The 25,516-nt window shown below is 38.2% G+C and overlaps 1 protein-coding gene across 1 annotated transcript in view; it reads left to right on the top strand.

Annotated features, from left to right (window-relative positions):
- LOC133638606 (splicing factor, suppressor of white-apricot homolog) overlaps positions 1-25,516 on the top strand; it is a 136,276-nt gene that overhangs the window by 12,390 nt on the left and 98,370 nt on the right. Inside the window, exons 2-5 of the mRNA XM_062031394.1 lie at positions 4,183-4,314; positions 9,376-9,452; positions 23,680-23,905; positions 23,985-24,085. Coding sequence (XP_061887378.1) covers positions 4,183-4,314; positions 9,376-9,452; positions 23,680-23,905; positions 23,985-24,085 — 536 coding nt within the window. The remainder of the gene's footprint in view (positions 1-4,182; positions 4,315-9,375; positions 9,453-23,679; positions 23,906-23,984; positions 24,086-25,516) is intronic.

Raw genomic sequence — 25,516 nt, 5'->3', positions numbered from 1 at the left:
GTTGGTGAATCTTTTGCAATTTGTTTAATGAACAATGAAGACTGCAAAGAAGAAAGTTGTAGGTGGGATCGGTGTATTAGCGGCTGGCTGCAGCAACACAAACAGGAGGACTTTGAGGTGGATAGCAGACGCGCTATCCGACGCTAGCCGCCGACCGCATCGGTGATCGGGTGAAGTCCTTCGTCGCACCGTCGATCGCTGGAACGCAGGTGAGCACGGGTGTTGATGAGCAGATGAGGGCTGGCTGGCGTAAATGGATAGCTAATGTTTTTAGCATAGCTCTGTGAGGTCCCGTTGCTAAGTTAGCTTCAATGGCGTCGTTAGCAACAGCATTGTTGACCTTCGCCAGACTGGAAAGCATTAACCGTGTATTTACAGGTCCATGGTTTAATAGTATTGTTGATTTTCTGTCTATCCTTCCAGTCAGGGGCTTATTTCTTTTGTTTCTATATGCAGTTAAGCCCGATGCTATCACGTTAGCTCCGTAGCTAAAGTGTTTCGCCGATTTATAGTCGTGGGGATAAAAGTCACTGTGAATGTCCATTTCGCGTTCTCGACTCTCATTTTCAAGAGGATATAGTATCCGAGGTGGTTTAAAATACAAATCTGTGATCCACAATAGAAAAAGGAGAGAGTGTGGAATCCAATAAGCCAGCTTGGCGCTAAGTTACGGTCAGAGCGAATAAAGATGCGTCCTGCACTGCACTCTAGTCCTTCACTCTCACGTTCCTCATCCACGAATCTTTCATCCTCGCTCAAATTAATGGGGTAATCGTCGCTTTCTCGGTCCAAGTCGCTCTCGCTGCATTGAAAAGAATGGGGAAATGTGAGGAGCCTTTCAACCTTTGATGTCACGCTACTTCCGGTACAGGCAAGGCTTTTTTTATCAGCGACCAAAAGTTGCAAACTTTATCGTCGATGTTCTCTACTAAATCCTTTCAGCAAAAATATGGCACTATCGCGAAATGATCAAGTATGACACATAGAATGGATCTGCTATCCCCGTTTAAATAAAAAAAAATCATTTCAGTAGGCCTTTAACAGTATTGCAGTCTAAACCACAACATTTGTCAATACTGTTTAAGTATCAGATAATAATAGTTGCATATTACTTAGATACAAAGTCTCCAAGGCAAGAGCGTATTAAAAAGTATCCAGTAACAAATGTGTCTGCATCATTCTACTTACTGTGTCATGAGTTCACCTAGATCAGACCTGGCCGCATCCGGCCCTTTGTACGTCCCTGTCCGGCCCGCGTGAGGCCAATCATAAATTACAAAATAAGTGTGCAATACAATGGTACTGCTTTTGTTTTGAAAAGCGTTATTTGTATGACTTCCGTGTGGACGTATGCTCGTGCGCGCAGCGGCAATCACAAATTACAAAATAAATTTAAAAAAACATCTATGTCGTGCGTGCAATGCAACTGTGCTGCTTTTATTTGAAAAGTGTTATTTATGGGCGGTCCGCCTGGTTATCCCCGAGACGCTAAAAAAGAAAAGATGATGACGAATGGCGTGTTTTCAACAAGTAAAGGTAAAGCCGTGTGCTTAAATTGTGGTACACATGTTGCAGTGTTTAAAGAATATAGTGTAACGACCTGCTGAAGTTGATGTTGTGTTCTTGAGTCGCGTAAGTGAGGAGTGAGGATATGTGCGTGTGGAAGGAACGAGATAAGTTGAGCTGTGTTAGTATAGCTTGCTCAATAAAAGTTTAAAAAGAGCGTCAGACTTGGTGTGCACTTCTTCTGGATGCTACAATTGGTGGCAGAAGTAAAACGTTGCGCATACTACACTGCTTAATTGTGTGCGCAGCCTGCTACGTCATTGAGAGGTACGTGCCACGTGAAGAGAGAGAGAGAGAGAGAGAGAGAGAGAGAGAGAGAGAGAGAGAGAGAGAGAGAGAGAGAGAGAGAGAGAGAGAGAGAGAGAGAGAGAGAGAGAGAGAGAGAGAGAGAGAGAGAGAGAGAGATGAGAGAGAGAGAGAGAGAGAAGAGAGAGAGAGAGAGAGAGAGAGAGAGAGAGAGAGAGAGAGAGAGAGAGAGAGAGAGAGCTGACCTAACCTGACGCTCACGCTGCTTGCCATGGGGGAATTCCGCCCTCAATGAAGACTCCCAGGTTTGATGGCAAGGCAAACTGGGAGGCATTTCATCCCACTTCTGACATCAATTGTAGAGTCCAGAAGAAGTGCACACCAAGTCTGACGCTCTTTTAAACTTTTATTGAGCAAGCTATACTAACACAGCTCAACTTATCTCGTTCTTTCCACACGCACAGCTATCCTCACTCCTCATTTCCGCAACAGCAACGCTTCCTCCTTCTTCGCCAATCACCTTACAGGCGTGCTACGTTCACAACAAAGAGGATGCAGGATAAAGTGACAGAAATTGAAATTTTTGCATTGTATTATACATCAGGAAGTGTTGTGTAAGAAAGTGTTAAAAATAAAACCATCAAAAGCCATCTGCTTTTGTATAAAGATAAGTTAGGTTAAATGAAAATATTATTATTATTATTTATCTTACGGTATACAAAAAATTATTTGAGCAAAATTTAATTGAAATATTGTCGGTGTGGCCCTCCAGCAGTGCTCGGGTTGCTCATGCGGCCCCCGGTAAAAATTAATTGCCCAACCCTGACCTAGATTAATTATTTTAGCCAGTCGCTGTTGCCAAAAAACAATTACCTCTACAATTCAACTTGGGCCATGTCCACACAAAGACAGATACTTACTAAACGCATACTTATCTCTGCGTTTAGGCCTCTTGTCCACACGCAGGCGCATACTTTTGTCTTTAAAAACGCAGACTTTTGCAAATGTTGGCCAAAGTTTAAAGATCCAAAACTCTCCGCTCAGCGTATGCGTGTACACGGCACAAACGAAGACTTGTGATGACGTCACGGTTGTGCGCTGTCATTTCCAAGCTCAACAACACTGTCTTGCTGGCTTTAAACACACTATAAGAGGAATTATTGTACGTTTGAACGTAAACATTGTGCTATTTTCATTCAACATTAATAATAAAGACACATCAAAATGGGCTTTGTGACACTCCCGCCGGCGCAAAATTACAGTCAGCTGTTTTGGAGCTGTTTTGGATATGATCGCTGTCGAACATCCACCTGATGGGACGATTTTGACAAGCAAGACCTTTTGCTCTGTCATAAGAAAGGTGCAACATTAGCTCATGTTTTTAGTCCTTGTTTAACGACAAATTATGAGGTTAACTTAAGTGTGTTGCTTCCATTCTTGTAGATGGTAAAAAGTGAGCAAGCAACTAAAAAAACAACATAATTTAGCGTCTTCCTTGTTGTGTGTACTGATGTTAAAGACAAAATACACTTCCTTATACATGTACCATATCACTATATCGATGATTAAATGCTTTATAATTCCCTTAAACTTGCAACATGGTTGCCTTGGCTCATTAGTGTGTGCTGAATTTAGAAATAATGTACACTTCACTGCACATTTAATACATCACCATGTTGCTGAACATGTTCTAATTCTATGTGTGTTGGGTTTCAGCAGCACAGGCATGCATTCGCTCTTTAATAATGTTCCCAGGGCTCTGTGTACATGCAGGCTGGTTTTAAAGATAATGTACATGTCATTGTACATCCAAAGTCGATAAAATAAAACATAATAGGAGGTGTAATGCCACCAAGTCAGATATTGCTGCTTTTTTCAGGCTTCTGATTGAACAAAATGTGCAAGACAGCAAGTGTATGTGTTTGTGTATAGACAGAGACAGTTTGGAAACTACACTTGTGTGGATGGAGATGGTTTTAACCCCAAATATGTGTTTTTGAAACGCTCCGTGTTCGTGTGAACATGGCCTTAAAGACAGCATAAGTTAATTCCAAATGCTTAATAATAAATAGGTTAATGTTTTCCAAAACTATAATTTTTAATTGTTTGACAAATCTAACTTTGTCAAGCCTTTTTTAAAATTCCACATGACAAAATGACAAAACTATGTTTGATTCGTGCTGATGTAGTATCGGATCAATATTGGTATTGGCCAATATCAAAAGCTCCAATATTGGCATCGTATCGGATGTGAAAAAGTTGTATCGGACACCACTAGCAGCATTTCATTCTATTCGCGCCAAACTTTTGAGTTTTGTAGGTTTCAATGTTAATCTTTTTATAAAATATTCCAACATGTTTTTTCCACAGAAGAGGAATACAAGCGTCTGAGTGAGGCCCTGGCAGATGAAGGCACTTATAACGCAGTGGCCTTCAAGTACAGCGCGGACTACTACGACCCCTCCAAGCCGACAGAGGAGGAGGATGCTAAAAAGGTCAAAGGTGAGAAAAAAAACTTGTACACACTTAGGGTTGGGCGATATAGCTGAAAACTGTATCACAATGTAAGTGTTTTATATCAGTCGATATTGTTAATTATTTATATTTTTTTATGACATATCCAAATTAAGGAATAGAATAAATATATATTATATCTAAACATTTTAATTTAAAATATAACCTTCCTTTGATTATAATCCCCTCAGCTATCAAGGCAGAAAAGAAAGGACATATCAACACCATGGAAAACACTTTAATAACAAATATAAACTATATTCTAAAATCACATTAAACACGAAACAATAACCTTTTAAAATTAAGGTGCAAAAATAAGGAATATGCAAGAAATAAGAAATGCTTATTAAAGTGTAACAAAATTGTGCGAAGTGTGGAAATGTAAACATGTTTAGTGCCAGGATGATACGGCTCAGCAGTGAGCTCGGAGTGATCCCGGCTAAGGTGGTGTAGATCTTTGGTTTGACTACAGTTTGATTGAAAGAATCCAAAAAACTGCCCTATTGTCGAGGCCGTGCTGTACGGTGCGACAAATGCGCCTAAAAATAGACCGTGCAACTTAAAAAAAAAAAACTGTCACAATGTGTGAAAAGGGATTTCAACCCTTTTATCGCATTTTGCTCCTAAAATAAATCCATCCAAATTTGATCAAACTAGAGTAAAATTTTCGCTCATCTGTATAGCATGTTTGAAATAAATTTAAACTATAACCAAATGATTGATCACTTGCGCTGAGAGCTGTGTGTATCCCCCCACCCGCTCCTTGCACAGAGGGGAGCGGGGCTGCTCCTCCTAGCTCACACACTCGCTCCCACACAGATGAAACTAGATCTTAGTTGAAGGAACTGGTCAATAAAAGACAACATTATTTTAACCACCACTTGACACAAACTGCATTGTGCGCTAGTAACTACTAGAGTCGGAGGGAATATTGAACAACAAATCAATGATGGAAGTGACAAACTTGCCATTCAAATAATACCGTGTTGGCTGACAAGAACATACAGTCATGGAAGCACATTTAATCTATTAAACAGAGGTATCACAAACCAGTGAAAGATTCAAAAGAGCTGCCGTCAGAGCCGACAAACTGCTGTTGCTAGTTTGCTAAGCTAACAAAACAGCTTAAACTCAGCCTACTGAGTGGACTCGCTGACGTCACATGTCACTAGGCAACATGCACCCCTTTTTAAAAGGCACACGCACACCCTCAATCTTATTTTAACTGCATTATGCCAGATATTTGAAGTTTGTTTTTTAAATGAGACATTAATTAATTTCCCTAGTAATTATTTACATTTATTAAAGAGTAATTCCGTTACATTTTTGGCAAAGTAAAGAATAACTATAATTAATGACTTTGTAAAACAGGGGTGGGCAATTAATTTTTACCGGGCCGCATTAGCAACCCGAGCACCGACAATATTTCAATTAAATTTTGCTCAAATAATTTTTTGTATACCGTAAGATAAATAATAATAATAATATTTTCATTTCACCTAACTTATCTTTATACAAAAGCAGATGGCTTTTGATGGTTTTATTTTTAACACTTTCTTACACAACACTTCCTGATGTATAATACAATGCAAAAATTTCAATTTCTGTCACTTTATCCTGCATCCTCTTTGTTGTGAACGTAGCACGCCTGTAAGGTGATTGGCGAAGAAGGAGGAAGCGTTGCTTTTGCGGAAATGAGGAGTGAGGATAGACGTACGTGTGGAAAGAATGAGATAAGTTGAGCTGTGGTAGTATAGGTTGCTCAATAAAAGTTTAAAAAGAGCATCAGACTTGGTGTGCACTTCTTCTGGACGCTACAAATGGTGTCAAAAGTGGGATGAAATGCCTCCTAGTTCGCCTTGCCATCAAACCTGGGAGTCTGCATTGAGGGTGGAATTCCCCCATGCCAAGCAGCGTGCGCTGCACCTGTAGACGCTGCCTCTCTCCTTCCTCCCTCTCTCTCTCTCTTTGCGACGAGTTCCTCACGTCCGCGATTCACACAGACATCTGCAGTGCTGCCGGCACCTTAAGTTCCCACTCAAAGTCCTTTCCCTCCTGTTCCATCTTGACAAAGTCGCCAGGAAACATCGTGGCACGTACCTCCCGATGACGTAGCAGGCTGAGCACACAAGCAGCGCAGTGTGCGCACACAAGCAGCGGCAGTATGCACAAAGTTTTACTTCTGACACCAAATGTAGCGTCCAGAAGAAGTGCACACCAAGTATGACGCTCTTTTTAAACTTTTATTGAGCAACCTATACTAACACAGCTCAACTTATCTCGTTCCTTCCACACGCACGTCTATCCTCACTCCTCATTTCCGCAACTCAAGAACACAACATCAACTTCAGCAGGTCGTTACACTATATTCTTTAAACACAGCAACATGTGCAGTCCATGTCTTGTTGAAAACACGCCATTCGTCATCAACTTTTCTCTTTTTAGCGTCTCGTGGTGGATAACCGGGCATCACTTGTCACCGTGCACCTTCACTCACAGGTTACACCCAGACATACGCCCATAAATAACACTTTTCAAAATAAAAGCAGCACAGTTGTATTGCACGCACGACATAGATGTTTTTTTAAATTTATTTTGTAATTTGTGATTGCAGCTGTTCACATTCACTCACAATCGCGCACGATCATACGTCCACACGGAAGTAATACAAATAACGCTTTTCAAAACAAAAGCAGCACCGTTGTATTGCACACTCGACATAGATACTTTTTTAAATTTATTTTGTAATTTATGATTGGCCTCACGCGGCCCGGACAGGGACGTACAAAGGGCCGGATGTGGCCCGCGGGCCGCAGAATGCCCAGGTCTGTTGTAAAAGGTAATTTTCAGAACACCGTTTGTCACACAGCATCATGAAGCAATTGGCAGGTTGGTGACCCAACATCTTTGTGTGTATGTCCTATAATAATGATTACCTATAAAAACACAATTGATAAAGGTCAATTATTTTCATGTTGCTGCTGATGTTTAAACATGTCTTAAACCAGGGCACTTTATTTCACATTTTGTTCTTTTGTGTTTTTGTTACCTGAATAATTGAGCATAGCTAAATGTTTTTTAAAGAAGATTGGAGATTGTATTTGACTTTTCTTATATTATTTTTCAAAACACCTCCTAAACTGGGATTATTTTATGCAAAACTTGTTGGTACCTGTTTTTGTCAATTTGGGATCCCCATCAGTCCCAAAAATTGAAAAACAAGGCATGGTGGAGATTTTTAGTTACGTCAACGAATATTTCCATTTATGAGTTAGTTTTTGGGCCAAACTATATTGGCATATAAGTTTTGATCCAAATTGCGCAGCCCTACGCTTGTATTAGTGATAGTGGTAGCACAGTTTAGGGATGTTTTCTATGTCCTTATGATGTCATTGTGTTTATATGTATGAGGGCACACGTGTACCTTGTTTGAGTGTTAATAATGAAATTGTGATATTTAAGACATTTCATACTGATACAAAAAAATGTTTTGTCCTACATTAAAAATTCTGTGCTACTAATTTTTTTCATTTAGTAGCACCGGTGCCACTAGTGAAAAAGCTAAGCGTACAGCACTGCGAGGGGACTTTTCTTGTTTTATTAACACTTTCTCGCTCTCCGCAGCACTCATTTTTAGTGTCTCAATAAGATGGCGCAACCAAATTTGATAGTTGATACTGTTATCTGAATTACCGGTAGCTGTTTGCTTGTCACTCCCGCTGATCAGTGATCACTTCCTGTTTTGTTCGGTTACCAAAGAGCAAATGCCTTTGTTCATGCAACCAACCTTACTTCACAACTTCCAATTACTTTTTTCAGTGATGTACCCCCTGTGAAAATGTTTTTAATTCAAGTACCCCCTAATCAGAGCAAAGCATTTTTGGTTGAAAAAAAGAGATAAAGAATTAAAATACAGCACTATGTCATCAGTTTCTGATTTATTAAATTGTATAACAGTGCAAAATATTGCTCATTTGTAGTGGTCTTTCCTGAACTATTAGGAAAAAAAGATATAAAAATAACTAAAAACGTGTTGAAAAATAAACAAGTGATTCAATTATAAATAAAGATTTCTACACATAGAAGTAATCATCAACTTAAAGTGCCCTCTTTGGGGATTGTAATAGAGATCCATCTGGATTCATGAACTTAATTCTAAACATTTCTTCACAAAAAAAGAAATCTTTAACATCAATATTTATGGAACATGTCCACAAAAAATCTAGCTGTCAACACTGAATATTGCATTGTTGATTTGTAATGAATGGAATAGCCTACTTGATTTGATGTTCAGTTTATGAACTTACATTCATATTTTGTTGAAGTATTATTCAATAAATATATTTATAAAGGATTTTTGAATTGTTGCTATTTTTAAAATATTTAAAAAAAATCTCACGTACCCCTTGGCATACCTTCAAGTACCCCCAGGGGTACGCGTACCCCCATTTGAGAACCACTGCTTTACATCATTAAAAAAATATGTCGAACATTTTTCATTGATATTGATTACATGTCTATTGTGATCAATATTGATATTTTATTACCCAGCCCTACTTGCTAATACTGCACATACTGTATGGTGTTTATTCTCAAGACACAAACACGACTCGTGAATTGAACAACAGATGCCACACGACTCCTGTATATTAGTGTTGCCGAGGTGAACGTATGGGCACACATTTCCACGTTTTCAAAATCACAACATAAATCAAATGCTTATCACTAGTAATTGTAGGATAATCTGTGAGGGCCACATGAGCCGGAGGATGTATTTCAGTGTAATAAATTATTGGTCGAAACATGGCATATGTTTGCTTGTGTTGCGCTTACTAATGTAATCCTAACCCATTTAGTCACCCATTTAATTTAGCCATTAGTCAAACCATTGACAAATTTGACACTTTGTCATTACCACCAGCCGCCAAAACAAACCTGTCCGCTTATAATCTGGATAACTGTTCTGTCTGATTTATTTTTTTGCTATACTAAATCGTTTATATTCAGAATGCAGAATAATGAATCCACTTCTGTTGTCCACATGCATAGAAGAGCCTGAACCAGAAGAGAGTGAAGAACCATTTGTTGCTCCTGAAGGACTCGAAATCCCCCCCGATGTGGAACTGGTGAGTATTAACCATCCTATTGATGGGGATGGGCACAGAATATGGTACCAAATCTCGCCGGTGCCATGTTACTTTACTTGGGTTGTGCATGGGGTCATGTCCAGTTGCAAACTCAGCCGGTTCTAACTCGGGATGTAGTGATTAACGGTATTAATGTAAACTAAAGTAAATCTCCTGAGTGTTAGTATTACCTTTTTAAATAAAGTTGATCGAAAAACCGTGATTGATAACTGCACTTTGATAAACTCATGGAATGACTGATGCTAGCTTGCTATCTTTAATGCTAATATGAAAACAAGGGACATTAATGTCTTTCTCCATTAAGAAATGACATGCCTTAATCTAAATGTATACAAGCACATTGCTGTCTGAGCAACTAAGATATTCAATTGTATCCTCTGACCCTACAAGCTGTCCTGTCATGAAAAAGAATGATTGTTCGGAGAAATATGAGGCGGAGGTCCGTTGAAAAGAGTAGGACAAGTAAGTTTATCAAATCAAATTAAATAATAAGACTTTACACTATCGGTGAAGCATAAAAAAATAAAAAAACATGCAAAATAGTGGCTTTTATAACAGTAACAATAATAAAACAATATATCACAAATGGACAGAAGTCATCATAATCAGGTCATTTTTAAATGTTACAAGAAAAAATAAGATTTCACTATTAAAAACAATTATTATTTATTAATACACACAAAAGTACCAGAAATTGATACCGTTGAGTACTGGTATTGATTCCCCAGGTACCAGGAATTGGTACCGTATCGGTTCAAATGTGGAAGGTACCCATCCTTACTTATCAATATGCTTGTTTTTCTTACTGTTTGAAATACAGAACATACAAACCAATTAAGTGAAAACACATTAAGATAAAGCCCACAACCTTGCCTGTTGAATAGTAATTTCAATCAGAACACTCAGTAATTACACTCATGGTTCACAGACCTTGAAGAAGAAACTGCTCACAAGCATAAGGAGTGATTGCCAGACTATATTCATTGACCTGAAGGTGCCCTCGGTAGCTTCTGAGATTGCACAACATCAAACTCTGCTGTCTGTCAAAACTATAAGCCACATTAGATCAATGTTTCTCTAAGGGCCTACTTATACCTACTGCTTGGTGACATGAGAACATGTGTATATTTTCTTGATATCAGTCAATGTCTATCACCATATAAATGAAATCACTATTTTGTTCAGTGAGATATGAAGACATCAAAAGGTTATTTTAGATTAAATATTTATTTTCTGTCAGTGGTTGAACATGGTAGATGTTCTGAAGAACATATAACTGTTTCAGATAAGTAATGTTGGTGCATATTAAGACTTAGACTTTAATGACCCACAAGGGAAATTTTTATACACAGTAGCTCAGGTACAAATGATGGAAAAGGATAATTAAACACTCAGGAGGGCACAAAAAGAGGGTGAAAACAGTAAGTAAAAAATTGACCATTTACAAGAGATAATATACAACACATACATACGTATAATGTATAATATATACAATATATATAAAAGGTAAATACAACAGAAAATACACATTAATAACAAATATAATCAAAGAAAGGTGTGCTAACTTGGAAGCGGCCTGATAATAGACAAATATCTATTGCTGCATGGCGAGGGATTATACAGCTGGATGGAGTGCAGAATGAAGGAGTTCTTGTATCGTTCACTGTGGGAGCGAAGCTGGAGGAGCCTGTTCGGATATGAGCTCCGCTGTCCCTCACTTGTTTGGTAGAGTGGATAGGCAGGGTTGTCCATGATGTGGAGCAGTTTGTCCAGTGTCCTCCTGTCCCTCACTGACACAAACGCCTCCAACTGCGTGCCAATAGTATATACTAGAAGTCTGACCAAGCAAACACTTTTTCAAAGAAAACACACACACACCAATTCTACAGGCATAAGTCTATTTTGGGGGCCTGTGTGAACTTTGACATTTGTGCCAGGGGAAACAAGGGCAAAAGTGGGTTATGGATAGTTAGAAAACAGTAGGACGGTCTGAATGCACACTTCTATTCAATGGAGAATTAAGACACGTTTGTCAGCCGCAGTTTAAAGAGTCGAACGGTCTTTGTGTGGCGCAATGACATCAGCTACCCACCAAAGGCTGCTAAGCTGTAGACCCCAAGTTTGGACACAGCCAGGGTATGTGTATCTGTTGGGTGGTGTTGCTGCTGCAGGGGATTTCCCTGCCGTGTTGCTACAAATTAGTCTGCATGAAGTCCGCATGTTTCAAGACAAAGTTGTCTCCTTTCCACCAATTGTTACCAACTCACCAAGCCAACTAAAGAGGCCAGTCCTTCCCTTTATCAAAATGGTTATTATTATTATTATTATTATCATTATGATTATGATTAATATTAACAAAAATAATTTTTATAATAAGTTATTTTGCGAAATTATCGTTTTCTCGCCCACCCCTAGTTGTACTAGGTAGGGATCTAACAATTACAGTATGATAAACCGCCGTAAAATGTTTGACGGTTAGTATTACCGTTTCAAATTTTAATGATCAAAAAAACGTGATTGATTACCACCCTTTGAAAAACTTATGATAGTATTGCTCATTTGCAGCACACATGCGCAAACATAACTTTCTGCCAGTCTCATGACCTTGTGTCGTAAAAAATATTAGCAAAAATGACAAGGTATGTGCAATCAAACTCTTTGGATAGCGTAAGTTATTTAAACAAAAAAATTGAGCATTCAATGTTGGCCAAAATGCAAGCTTATTTAGTTATGAAAGTAACCAGCAATGTCACGGGGAGCCAAAGCCAAGATGAAAAGAGCAGCTTTAAATTGGAAAACTGGACGGAATCTAAGGTTAAGTTATTTTTAAAGTGTACTTGTCGATAATTTGGGATTATCAGTTGATAATTTTGCTACCGTTGTTTTAAATAGTCCAACGCCGATGTTTTGTAAAAAATCGGGCAGCTCAGTAACTTGGGCAGTGACAATTTTCTACAAAAACAGCGAGCATGCTAATTGCTTGCTAGTTTAAATGCTAACATAAATACAACACACATTGTTTTTTACAATAAAACTTGGTCAAAAGATTTTGGTGTATGCGTATGAGTACTTTTTGAGCACATTTAACTATACCGGAGCTGTCTGTACGCTAAGCTTTTTCTCTAGTAGCACCAGTGCTACTAAATGAAAAAAAATAGTAGCACATCATTTTTTTTGTGGCAGATAACATTTTTTGTAGCAATATGAAATGTCTTAAATATCACAATTTCATTATTAACACTCAAACAAGGTACACATGTGCCCTCATACATATAAACACAATGTCATCATAAATGGTAAATGGGTTATACTTGTATAGCGCTTTTCTACCTTTTTAAGGAACTCAAAGCGCTTTGACAATATTTCCACATTCACCCATTCACACACACTGATGGCGGGAGCTGCCATGCAATGCGTTAACCAGGACCCATCAGGAGCAAGGGTGAAGTGTCTTGCTCAAGGACACAACGGACGTGACTAAGATGGTAGAAAATGGGGATTGAACCAGGAACCCTCAGGTTGCTGGCACAGCCACTCTCCCAACCGTGCCACGTGTGCTAGCACTGTCGCTAACATGAGTGCAGGGCTGGGCGATAGTTTGGCGAATAAACTAATCGCCAATCTTCTTAAAAAAACATTTAGCTATGCTCAATTCTTAAGCTAACAAAAATACAAAACATCAACATGTGAAATAAAGTACCCTGGTGTATGTTTATAGGTAAAGATTGATATAGGACATACACACAAAGATATTTGCCAGGAACACCAACCTGCCAACTGCTTCATGATGCTGTGTGACAAGCTATGTATAGAAAATTACTTTTAAAACATCGTTAATTATATTTACTCCTTTCTTGACCAAAAATTTAATTGGATTACTAACGGAATTACTCTTTAATAAATGTAATTAATTACTAGTAATTAATGTTACTTTAAAAAAAAAAACTTCAAATATCTGTCATAATGCAGTTAAGATACGTTTAAGTGTGTGTGTACTTTTTTAAAGGTGGTGTCTGTTGCCTAGTGACGTCAGCTAGCCCACTCAGTAGTCTGTTTAAGCTGTTTTTGTTAGCTTAGGAGGCTAGCAGGAGCAGTTTGTCGCCTCTGACCGCAGCTCTTTTGAATCTTTCACTGGCTTGTGTTACCTCTGCTTAATAAATAGATTGAATGTGCTTCCATGACTGTATGTTCTTGTCAACAAACGCAGTATTATTTGAATGGCAAGTTTGTCACTTCCATCATTGATTTGTTGTTAAATATTCCCTCCAACCCTCGTAGTTACTTGCGCGCAGTGCAGTTTGTGTCAAGTGTTAGTGAAAAAAACTTGGTCTTTTACAGACCACTTTTTTCAACTAAGATCTCATTATAATCCATGATGGAGCAAGTGTGTGAGCTAGGAGGAGCAACCCCAATTCCATCTGTGCCTGCCACAGGTGGGGTTGGGGGGATACACACAGCTCTCAGCGCGAGTGATAAATCATTTGGTTATGGTTTAAATTTATTTTAAACATGCTATACAGTTGGGCGAAAATGTTACTCTAATTTGATGAAATTTGGATGGATTTCTTTTAGGAGCAACATTTGATAAGACCTAAAATGCCTTTTCGCACATGTGAGACAGTTTAAAACTTATTTATTTTTTAAAAAGTATTTTAGGTGCATTTGCGAGTAAATTTGTCGCACCGTACAGATATGATAATATTGATTACCGTGATAATTATGGTCACAATAACTTTTTTTTGACTTCGGTAAACTACTCGGCATACTTCTAAAGGGTGTTCATGCACACATAAAGCATGTATGCCATACAATTACTGTAATTTCCGGACTATAAGCCGCACCTGACTATAAGCCGCACCAGCTAAATTTAGGGGAAAATACAGATTGCTCCATATATAAGCCGCACCCGACTATAAGCCGCAGGATTTTGATGTGTAATTACCGTAGTATATAGGGGTTCCTGCTATCCCCGGAGGGGATTGTCGGGACAGAGATGACTGTTTGGGAACGCAAAGCGTCCCATTTATTAACAATAAATCTTTCAATCATTCAATCAAACTTTCACATCTTTGACATGGCGAACAGCATTCGTGCAGAGTACAAATAATACAACGGTGCAAAGTAATACAAAGTGCTCGCCTGTACGTTATCAAAATAACCAGCCTACCGGTATATGAAAAGTCAGTCTTTAATCATTGTGTCATCGTCTTCCTCCTTTGTACTAAAACCACCGAAATCCTCTTCGTCGGTGTCGGAGAAGAACAGGCCGTAAATAAGCCCCTCCCTCGTATAAGCCGCAGGGACCAGAACGAGGGGAAAAAGTAGCGTCTTATAGTCCGGAAATTACGGTACAGTGACACCTCAATTTACGAACGTCTCTATTTGCAACCTTTTCGGTTTACGAACCTTTACATTAAGCCAAATTTGCCTCTTTGTGCCAACCATGCGGATGCTTCATTCATTCATTCATTCATTTTACTTGCTGCTTGCAGCCATTGAGGGCTGCTTGTTTGTACTAATGCTAGCGGTAACTACATGAAGCCACTGTTCATATATCGCTCTGAAACTCCGGAAAGTGTTCAACAATGCCTAAAATATTCGCAGACACAAGGTAAAATGATTCTCCTTTTTTTGTTTTTTTTGTAGCAACATCTTGATTAACGTTTTGGAGCACACCAACAAGACCTGTCCGTGTGCGTGTTAACATTTAAGCATTTAATATCACAGAATAACATTATAAAATATCTCTGACAAAGCATTATCGTAATGCAAGACATTTTTATTTTGTTACTGACAAATGTCAAGGTTTCCCCTAAATTGCCAAATTACCTGTGGTGGTGGAGGTGTGGTTAGGGGTGTGGCCAATATGACATCATCGCATTATTTACTATTAAGCATTTATTCTTAAAAAAGGCAAACAATGTGAATATACAGTTAGGTCCATAAATATTTGGACATTGACACACATTTCAGTATTCCAGCTTGTACAACACCACAATGGATTTGAAATGAAACAATCAAGATGTGCTTTAAGTGCAGACTTTGAGCTTTAATTTGAGGGTATTTACATCCAAATCAGGTGAACGGTGTAGGAATTACAACACATTTTATATGTGCCTTCCACCTTTTAAGGGACCAAAAGTAATTGGACAACTGGCTACTCAGCTGTTCCATGGCCAAGTGTGTGTTGTTTCCTTGTTATTTCATTTACAAGGAGCAGATAAAAGGCCTAGAGTTAATTTCAAGTGTGGTATATTCATTTGGAATCTGGGGAGGTCATCTCTCAATATGAAGTCCAAAGAGCTGTCACTGTCAGTGAAGCAAGCCATCATTAGGCTGAAAAATCAAAACAAACCCATCAGAGAGATAGCAAAAACATTAGGTGTGGCCAAATCAACTGTTTGGTACATTCTTAAAAAGAGAGATTGCACTGGTGAACTCAGCAACAACAAAAGACCTGGAAGACCACGGAAAACAAGTGTGGTGGATGACAGACAAATATTTTCCCTTGTCAAGAAAAACCCCTTCACAACAGTTGGCCTAATAAAGAAAACTCTCCAGGAGGTAGGTGTATCTGTGTCCAAGTCAACAATTAAGAGAAGAATACACCAGAGGAAATACAGAGGTTTCGTCACAAGGTGTAAACCATTGGTGAGCCTCAAAAACAGGGAGGCCAGATTAAAGTTTGCCAAGAAACATCTAAAAGAGCCTGTGCAGTTCTGGAACAACATCTTATGGACAGATGAGACAAAGATCAACTTTTATGGAAAGAGAAGAGTATGGAGAAGGGAAGGAACTGCTCAAGATCCAAAGCAGACCACCTCATCGGTCAAGCATGGTGTTGGTAGTGTAATGGCGTGGGCATGCATTGCTGCCAGTGGAACTGGATCTCTTATATTTATTGATGGTGTGACAGCTGACAAAAGCAGCAGAATAAATTCTGAAGTGTTTGGGCAATATTACCTGCTCATATTCAGCCAAATGCTTCAACAAAACTCATTGGACGGCGCTTCACAATGCAGATGGACAATGACCCCAAGCATACTGCGAAAGCAACCAAAGAGTTTTTTAAGGCAAAGAAGTGGAATGTTCTGCAAAGGCCAAGTCAATCACCTGACCTGAATCCGATTGAGCATGCATTTTACTTGCTGAAGACAAAACTGAAGGGAAAATGCCCAAAGAACAATTAGGAACTGAAGACAGCTGCAGCAGAGGCCTGGCAGTGCATCACCAGGGACGAAACCCAGCGTCTGGTAGTGTTCAGGCTGTCATTGACTGCAAAGGATTTGCAACAAAGTATTAAAAAGTGAAAATTTGATTAATGATCGTTAGTTTGTCCAATTACTTTTGGTCTCTTAAAAGGTGAAAGGCACATATAAAATGTGTTGTATTTCCTACACCGTTCACCTGATTTGGATGTAAATACCCTCAAATTAAAGCTCAAAGTCTGCACTTAAAGCACACCTTGATTGTTTCATTTCAAATCCATTGTGGTGTTGTACAGAGCTGGAATACTGAAAATTGTGTCAATGTTCAAATATTTATGGACCTAACTGTACATTTAAAACTTTCTGTTAAGTTTAATATACATTTTTCTTACATATCGTTTTGTTCTAATTTTAAGTTGCTTCTGCTTATTGTACAATTTTGAGGATTTAAAAAGGTATATATTTTTTTAGCTTGCTCTAATCCTTTCAGTCACTCGTTAATAAAATCAGCTGGCAACACATCTGTTTGTGGTGTTATTGGAGACTGTACTTGTGTTTAGAGACTCTGTTTCGATACCTCTGTCTGGCCATGTCCGTGACGAAAAGCGAGCTGCAGAGAGCCTGACCTCACACTTGCTTCGTGTTGCTTGGAGCCTTTCTCTCAATAAAAGCCGCCAGTGTCATCTTAAATTGTGAAGATTGCTGTCCGCGGTATATACCGCGAGTATATCTCTAATATATTAAAGAACGGCAAAAGCGTGGACACGCTGCTTCCACTCCAGACAACCCCGTGCGTATAGCTTACATCATCACAACATCGGTTTTGGGAGCACGGTTCTCCTGATCAAAGTACGTATTTTTCCGGTGCATCATTAGTCAATAGTGCGCAAATAATAAATATATATAACCATTCACACTGAAACTACCTGCTGGTGTTATTGTGTATGTTAGTGTGCTATGATGGCCATTTTTCCCATGGTCTGTGAAGACACCATGTTGGTGGAGAATGAAGACGTTTTGTGCGTCCCGGAGTGAAACACGAAAGCAGGCGTGTGTGCATAGAGGAACTATTTGTGGGTATTGGGCCCGTTGTTGGCAATAAATGCTAAAAAAAGAGCGTCAGACTTTTTTTTCTGGACGCTGCAATACATTATATTACTTTATTTTGTTAGGTGTGGCGGCTAATATGAAGCCATGGCGCACGGCCACAATCAAATACATTAAGGGGAAACCTGTAATGTAGTTAAACCGGATATATAGCATAGCCCTTTTATTTTGAAGCCGTAAAAGTGTGTGATTGCTTTGAGAAAGTGTCTTGACATGTTTTGATGTTGGACTGCCTATTTGCAATTAAAAAAAAAAAAGTCTCCTTTCGACTTCCTGCTCACCGTCTTTCATTTCTTTTGAGCTTTTATGCCATCTTACTTACTAAAACAGTCACAACAATCAAAATGTTATGTTATCACGGCACCTTAGTCGTAATCTGAACACGGAAGTGAAGCACCACCCAACTCTGAACGACGCGGCATCAGGCATTTGCTGCAGTGATGTCGTCTCTTTTCACAGCGAAAAAGAGTCCTTTCTTGACGGGTGAACAACTTGCCGTGATTTTGAACCTGATATTTCTATAATGTTCCTTTGTCCATTTCTGTTCGCTTGTGGCTCATCAGTAGCAAGTGAACTGCAGCCAAGTTCCCTTCGCTACGGCACGGCCAGAGGGTCAAGAAGGACGCGTGTGCGTTAAACACCCGTTAAAAAATCGGTGTTGTTATTGAAGTTTATAGTTAAGTCATTATCGCGTTAACGTTGACAGCCCTTATATATATGTATATATATATATGTATGTATATATATATATATATATATATATGTATATGTATATGTATATGTATATGTGTATATGTATATGTATATGTATATGTATATATATATATATATATATATATATATATGTATATGTATGTGTATATATATATATATATATATATATACACATACATATACGTATATATATATATATATATATATATATATATATATATACACATTAAAAAAACAAGCAAACCGGGCGGTAGGTAAAAAAAAAAGTCTGCTTCCTTTCTGATTTCAATGCTTAAAAAGACACAAAAAGTTTGTTAAAGCCAACACTGGTTGACAGTATAACAAAATAAGTCACACTTATATTCTGTAGCATTCACAGTTTTGGAAAAAATGCAGAGGTAGAAGAATTTAAAATAACCTCTTGTATATAATGTAAACATAAATAATGCCTCAAAACAGGTTAATTCAATTTAAACAAAAAAACAGCAGACAAGCTCTCGCCCTGCACAGCTGTTTTGTGCTTTGTAGTGTCGATATGGGCTTCCAGTCATCCATTTTCTACCGCTTGTCCCTTTTGGGGTCGCGGGGGGTGCTGGAGCCCATCTCAGCTGCATTCGGGTGGAAGGCGGGGTACACCCTGGACAAGTCGCCACCTCATCACAGGGCCAACACAAATAGACAGACAACATTCACACTCACATTCATGTAGATCTTTATTTGCCACAGATATATACGTTCCTGCTTTTCACACAGTACATTCTGCTTCCCATGTGTCATGGCCAGGACAAAAACATGGATACCTTTTCCGCAAATCCTCCCTGAAGTTGCATTTACGTTTCGCAATCTCTCTCTTGTGTCCTGTCTGTCTCTCGACTCTCTCGCTCTCTGTCTCTGCCCCTCCCTCACGAATGCTGCTGCGTGCGCTCGCCTCCACAATTTGTTTTGTTTTTAACCCGTTCTTAACCCTGAACGAACATTGAAAATACATGCAACCCTAACTCAAAATGCCGGACTTTTGAGGCATTTAAGAAACCTCGCTCAGACAGCCCCGCAAAAGAGGACATGTCCGGGGAAAAGAAGACACATGGTCAGTCTAGCTTAACACCTTTCTGCTCACCACACCGCAGGAGCACTGATTCCATGCGCTCTGAATACACACTGCTGATTGGCTGTTACCGTTCTGCGTGTAACAAATCAGATGGTTCTGTTGGTGGGACAATGCTGGGTGCTGCAGAGACGTACTGACAGAGGCAGAGGCTGAACTAAGCTGAGCAGCTTGTTAAGACTTTAGTTTAGGTGGTGGCTCTTTGTTGTTAAGGCGGCCGCCTTAACAAAAAAGCGCTGCGGGAAACCCTGTATATGCATATGTACATAAACATTTTTTATTATTTGCAATTAAGGCAGGAAATCAATCACAATAGCTGTAGCACATTGTTTATACAAGTCAAAATAATACTTTACAATACAATAGGACACACAATAAGACATGAGTCCACCTATTAAGATGTAAACATGGAAAGAAAAGATAGATCAGATGTAAAGTTTTACTTCCAAACGCTGAACAAAGTTCAGTGCTTGAAGTTGCCCCCACAGCCTGGATATGTGGCTCCCTCACGGGGGAACAAGAAAAGTACCGCCGGAGGTCGCGCAACATTACGATAGTCAAAGTCTTATATTTTCACATAAATTGCAAAAGCTTTGTGTTAAATGTTTTAAATGAATAAATACAGCTACACTTACAATTTAAAGTTGCTCATTTCTCTCTGTGTGGAAATCTAACAAAGTATTGTCATATGGAGTTTCGCCAAATATTACAGCTATATCAAGACAAACATATATTTAAAAAAACAATACATTTCTGTACAGCTTATACTACAGCCTCAAAGTATGGCCCGATATCATATAACTTTTACACTTGATTTAGACGCCATCAGTCCTCCTTTCTTCTTTTACTGTGTTTTTACAGTACAGTAAAGCTGCTTCCGGGTAAACGTGTTATAAGCCCCGCCCACAGGCGCCCGCCCCTCATGCTAAAACACTGCTCTTATTTTGTTAGCGTAAAAAAAACAAGGGAAACCGGAAAAAAAGGAAACAAAATCGCAAAAAAGAGAAGCGATCATAAAAACCTTTGAAACGCACACAACTAATACAAGTGTACAAAAATATGAATATTGGCATCGAAAGCATCCACTTAAAAAATATTGCATTTGTTCAATGTTAATATTTATTTGTTGCCAAAACTTGTTTTGCTGCCAGTAAAACTTTTTCTACAATGTCAATTTTTTTTTCGATACCAAATCTTACTGGCAATGTTCTGGCTCCATAAGATATGGTGGGCATCTACATCAACAATATGATTTCCCTGATTGTCTGGACAGGACAAAAATAAAAGGAATATGCATGTGAAGAGTCCTGCTACTAAAGTGCAGAAAATAACCCAACATATACCCTGGTGGTGGTTGTCCTTTGTGGTGCGATCTTTATTTGGAATTCACTTGAAGTACAACATCCCACCTCTATGCTTTGTAAGGGTCCTCGCTGCTGCTGCTGCTTTTTGTTTAATGGCGGGGCACTCAACGTTAAAGGTGCATTCCTGCTACATACTGTATTGGAGTTTGAGCCGGAGTTCCCTCCCTTCTCCCTCGCTTGCATACATACAGTACATATATACCTTCCCATACTAGATTATATTCTATAAACCCGTCCGTCTCTTTTAGAAACGTCACAAAAATATTTAGTTTTTGAGAGTTACTTTTCGCGCTTTCTCTCACTCACCCCTTAAATGCCGCACACTCTGAAAAAACAAAAAAACTAAAAACCCTCCGCGTTAGCGTTGTATGGATGTGAGCTCATATTATTGGCACTGTTTATTCTCGTTGAAAGAGTGTTGTGATGACTTCGATGCGCTGACACCAACATATTGCCACAAGACAGCTATGATTTTTCTAATATGTATTTTACGGATGAACAATAATTTCCCCCTCAAGGTTTCTTTAGCTTCTTTTTCATGCATGAGAACAAAGATCCGCTTTTATGTTTTGTATATGAATTCTGGTACACAACACCCCTGTGAATACATAATTCTTTACGGACAGATGATGAGCCATGTGTCACGAGACAACGACTCACCGGGATGTAATGTGCCACTGCTAAAAGCTGCTTGTACAATATGTACATTTTAATAAGTTAACCATTCATTACCATATGACTTAAAAAGTGAATGCTATTTAGTAAATAACAAAATACTAGACATTAAAAGGTGAATGATATTTAGTAAATAATTCAATACTAAATTCAATACTAGACAAGTTATCTGGTGAATTGTAAATATCTGTAAAAAATAAGGTTATGAAATCTCTTTATGATAGTTACATTATAGTTATGTATTGCCCTTTGATTTTGGGTTGGAAGCATTGTTTTACTTTATATTGCATAAGCATTCAATTTCTATAGCATTATGCACACATTCCATGTGTAGCAAATTTCACAATTTAAAGCGCATATTTTCCTTGAAGGTCAAAAAAATCCATGGTAGCATATGGAAAAAATATATGATTATGTTTGACCCTGACATCTTTTTGGCTGTTGTATTTAAAATATAGTATTTATTATAACTAATATAATTTCAATAAGATATGTGTGTTGGGTCGCCAAGTGTCAATACTGTCAATGATTAATCATTAAAAGCACACCAGCAGAACAGTAATAAATTTGTTCCACTGTATGTAATCAAAATGAGCATAGAAGTGCTTTGCATAGAAATGCCTCAGAAATAAAAGAGCTAGTAGCAATAGTGAAGTATTGTATCCAAAGACACTCTCAATGAGGACATATGAACTGCTCATACGAGTAGTTTGTGTTGCTTATTACAATAGGTCGAATGCGTTCAACCAGTCATTGCATTATTTGATATTGAAATCAAACCTGCATGACTGTTAGAATACTTTATGAAATACTTTCATTCAGTTCAGTTTATTTATTATATAGCACATTTAAAAACAACGCCAGTTGGCCAAAGTGCTGTACAGACATAGGGAACACAAAAAGGGCGCATAGTGTCACATTTACAGTGTAACTCAGAAGGATGAATAAAATACAATAGTGAAATATACCTTAAAAGAAGTTCAAAATATATCACCTAAAATATTAAATAAAAAACAAAAAAATACTTTGATTGTCAGATATCCTCATCAGTTATAATGTCATCATCCACGATTGTATATTGTTTATTACAACAAATAACAGCGATCAGCTTTTGTTGTCCTGGTCTTGAGAGTCTTCGCTCAGATAGGACACAAACGAATATATGAGGTGTGTTCTGAAGGACATTTTTGTCGGCGAGTTGTGACACTTGATGATACAAAAGTGTTATACCACATTGGTTTTAATTGCATGTGCAGGAGAATTATAGAGCTTTGTCTTTCAATCAGTAATTGCAATCCTTCAGGTTGGTAAAGTTTCAAAATAAGTTTCGTGAAAAATGTTGTATGGTTGTCAGTAATGTCAAACGATTTTAATATACATTAATCACAAGGTTACTCTAGATTTATTTAGATTGATTACAATATACATCATGTTTTTATTAGTTATGTCAACATATTAATTAAAAAAAATCTGATTAATCACACTTTATTTGGATTAATCATGATTAATCACAGGTTATTACTCGCTTGCATAGTTGAAATTACCTTTAAAAGACCCCACTATTGGACAGAATGCACTATATGGTCAAAATATCAAAAGGAACATTTTTTTGTTGTTTTACTTGACTGTATGTATGTATTTATTTGCACAAAACTTGCTAACAGTTTTATCTAAAGTCCTGTCGAGGTTTGGCGTATGCATTGACTTGATCTGTCATTTTTGTTTTAATATTCAAATATCTCATAGGGTAAAAGCGTTTAGTGTTGGGTGTTTAGTGTCTTCCATATTGACTTGTTTGCTTCTGCAGTTTGTCACTACTGGATCAACTGCTCATTCGCGCTTGCGCATCGGTAACACTACTTGGCAAACTGCTACAAATGCATTGCCAGAGACGTTTCAGTAATTTCTTTGATGGGTTTATTTCGTTAAATATTTTTATCAGATTAATGATGATCGTTGCTATTTTGTGTTAAAGTATTAATTTTGACAGCCCTATTTTATTTATTTGTTGCCTGTCCTTTTTTTTTTTTTAGCCGGCAACCATCAAGACTCATAACATCATCGAGCGGACAGCCAGCTTTGTATGTCAGCAGGGTGCTCAGTTTGAGATTGTGCTAAAAGCTAAGCAGGCTAGGAACTCCCAGTTTGATTTTCTGCGTTTTGACCACTACCTGAACCCTTATTACAAACACATCCTGAAGGCCATGAAGGAAGGTCGGTACAACCTAGCGTCTTCCAACAAACAAGAGCAGCCAGAAGGTAAGTTAATTCCTCTGTCTCAATTTACGCTTCATTTTTGGCAAATTCTGATCTGCTTTTCGTCAACGTTTTGCTCTAGAATCTAATTCTGATGATTCAGATGATGACGGAGACGGCAACTACCTCCATCCCAGTCTGTTTGCACCTAAAAGGTGCTCTCGTCTGGAGGAGCTGATGAAGGTAATCAAGTGTATTAAGTGTTGTTGGATTGATATACAACTCCTGAAAAAATATATGGAATCTCCTAATCATTTCAAACATTCTGGCTTTACGAAACACAAACAGAAATCAAAAATATAAATTGTGGTAGTCAGTTTCATTTTTATATAAAAACAAATATTATAGAATCACTCCATTCTAAGTTGAATATTATGGAATCACCCTGTTAATTTCCTAAAATAATAACTGCATCAGATTAAACCTGTTCATTAGTCTGCTGTTAAAAAGTAGTTTTTACTCCTTGGTTGCACTATATGGATTGCCATGTATCATGTCTCCAACACAAGAGATGTCAATCAAAACAAAGATCAAACTTCTCAAAATCATTTTTGTGTTTTTTTTAGCTGATTGGCTGACTGATTGGTCACAGTCAGCTGTGTCTTGGAAGCCAGATTCAAACAACATGGGAAGGTTGTAAAAGGCAAGCACACTGGAAGACTAAGAAAAACATTAAAGCGTCAAGACAGAAAACTTAAAGCAATATTTCTTGAAAACATAAAACGCACAGCAAAACAAATGAAGAACAAATGGGGGGAAACTGCAGTCACCGTCTATTAGAGATGCGCGGATAGGCAATTATTTCATGCGCAACCGCATATCAAAAGTCGTCATCCAGTCGTCATCCACCCGCCATCCACCCGAACCACCATTTTATCAAAACCACACCCGGCCGCCACCCGCTCGTTGTTATGTATCTAATATAGACGATGCAAGGCATTAGTGAGGTTAGAAAGCTTTTGCCTGTTAAAGAAAGGAGACTGATCCAATGCAGTAGAGACATTCAATGCGTGCCACGCATTAATATCTCTTGGCCACGCATTAGTGGCTAAGAGATATTAATGCGTGATAATATTATTTATCATTATTATAATATTATTGTCATTTCCATTAAGAAAGTGTTGACTATAGTTGCCAATACCCTCAGATCAGGAGTGCGTTCTTCACACTTTGTGTGCGCAGTTGCAGCAAGCAGAACGATGCTTTTAAGAAGTTAAAAAAATGTTTTAGAAAGACAACGCCAATATTTTCGTTAGGTAAAAAAATGTTTTTGAATTTATTTCAATGAATATTAACTTGTTAACGTTATAATGCTCAAATAGGGACGAGGGCGGGGTGCACAGTGAAACAGTGAACAATTTCGCGACAAAGATGAACCTTTATTGATTGATCTGCAGCCATGACAAAATATCAGACAATCTCCATTGTCAACGACAGGCAGGAAAATAAAGATAAACACATAGCCTATGTTGTAGCCATAGGCATAGGCTCATATGTTTTTAAGTTGAAATAAAAAAAAATAAAAAATGTGCCTCATAAGCCTTAGGCTGTCAATCACACGCACAAACTTAAATTATACAATAACATATGTATATCAACCCTATTTAAACAATA

Source organism: Entelurus aequoreus, linkage group LG21 (genome assembly GCF_033978785.1).
Source record: "Entelurus aequoreus isolate RoL-2023_Sb linkage group LG21, RoL_Eaeq_v1.1, whole genome shotgun sequence".
NCBI classification, from domain to species: domain Eukaryota; kingdom Metazoa; phylum Chordata; class Actinopteri; order Syngnathiformes; family Syngnathidae; genus Entelurus; species Entelurus aequoreus.
This window is presented reverse-complemented; position numbering and strand designations above follow the sequence as displayed.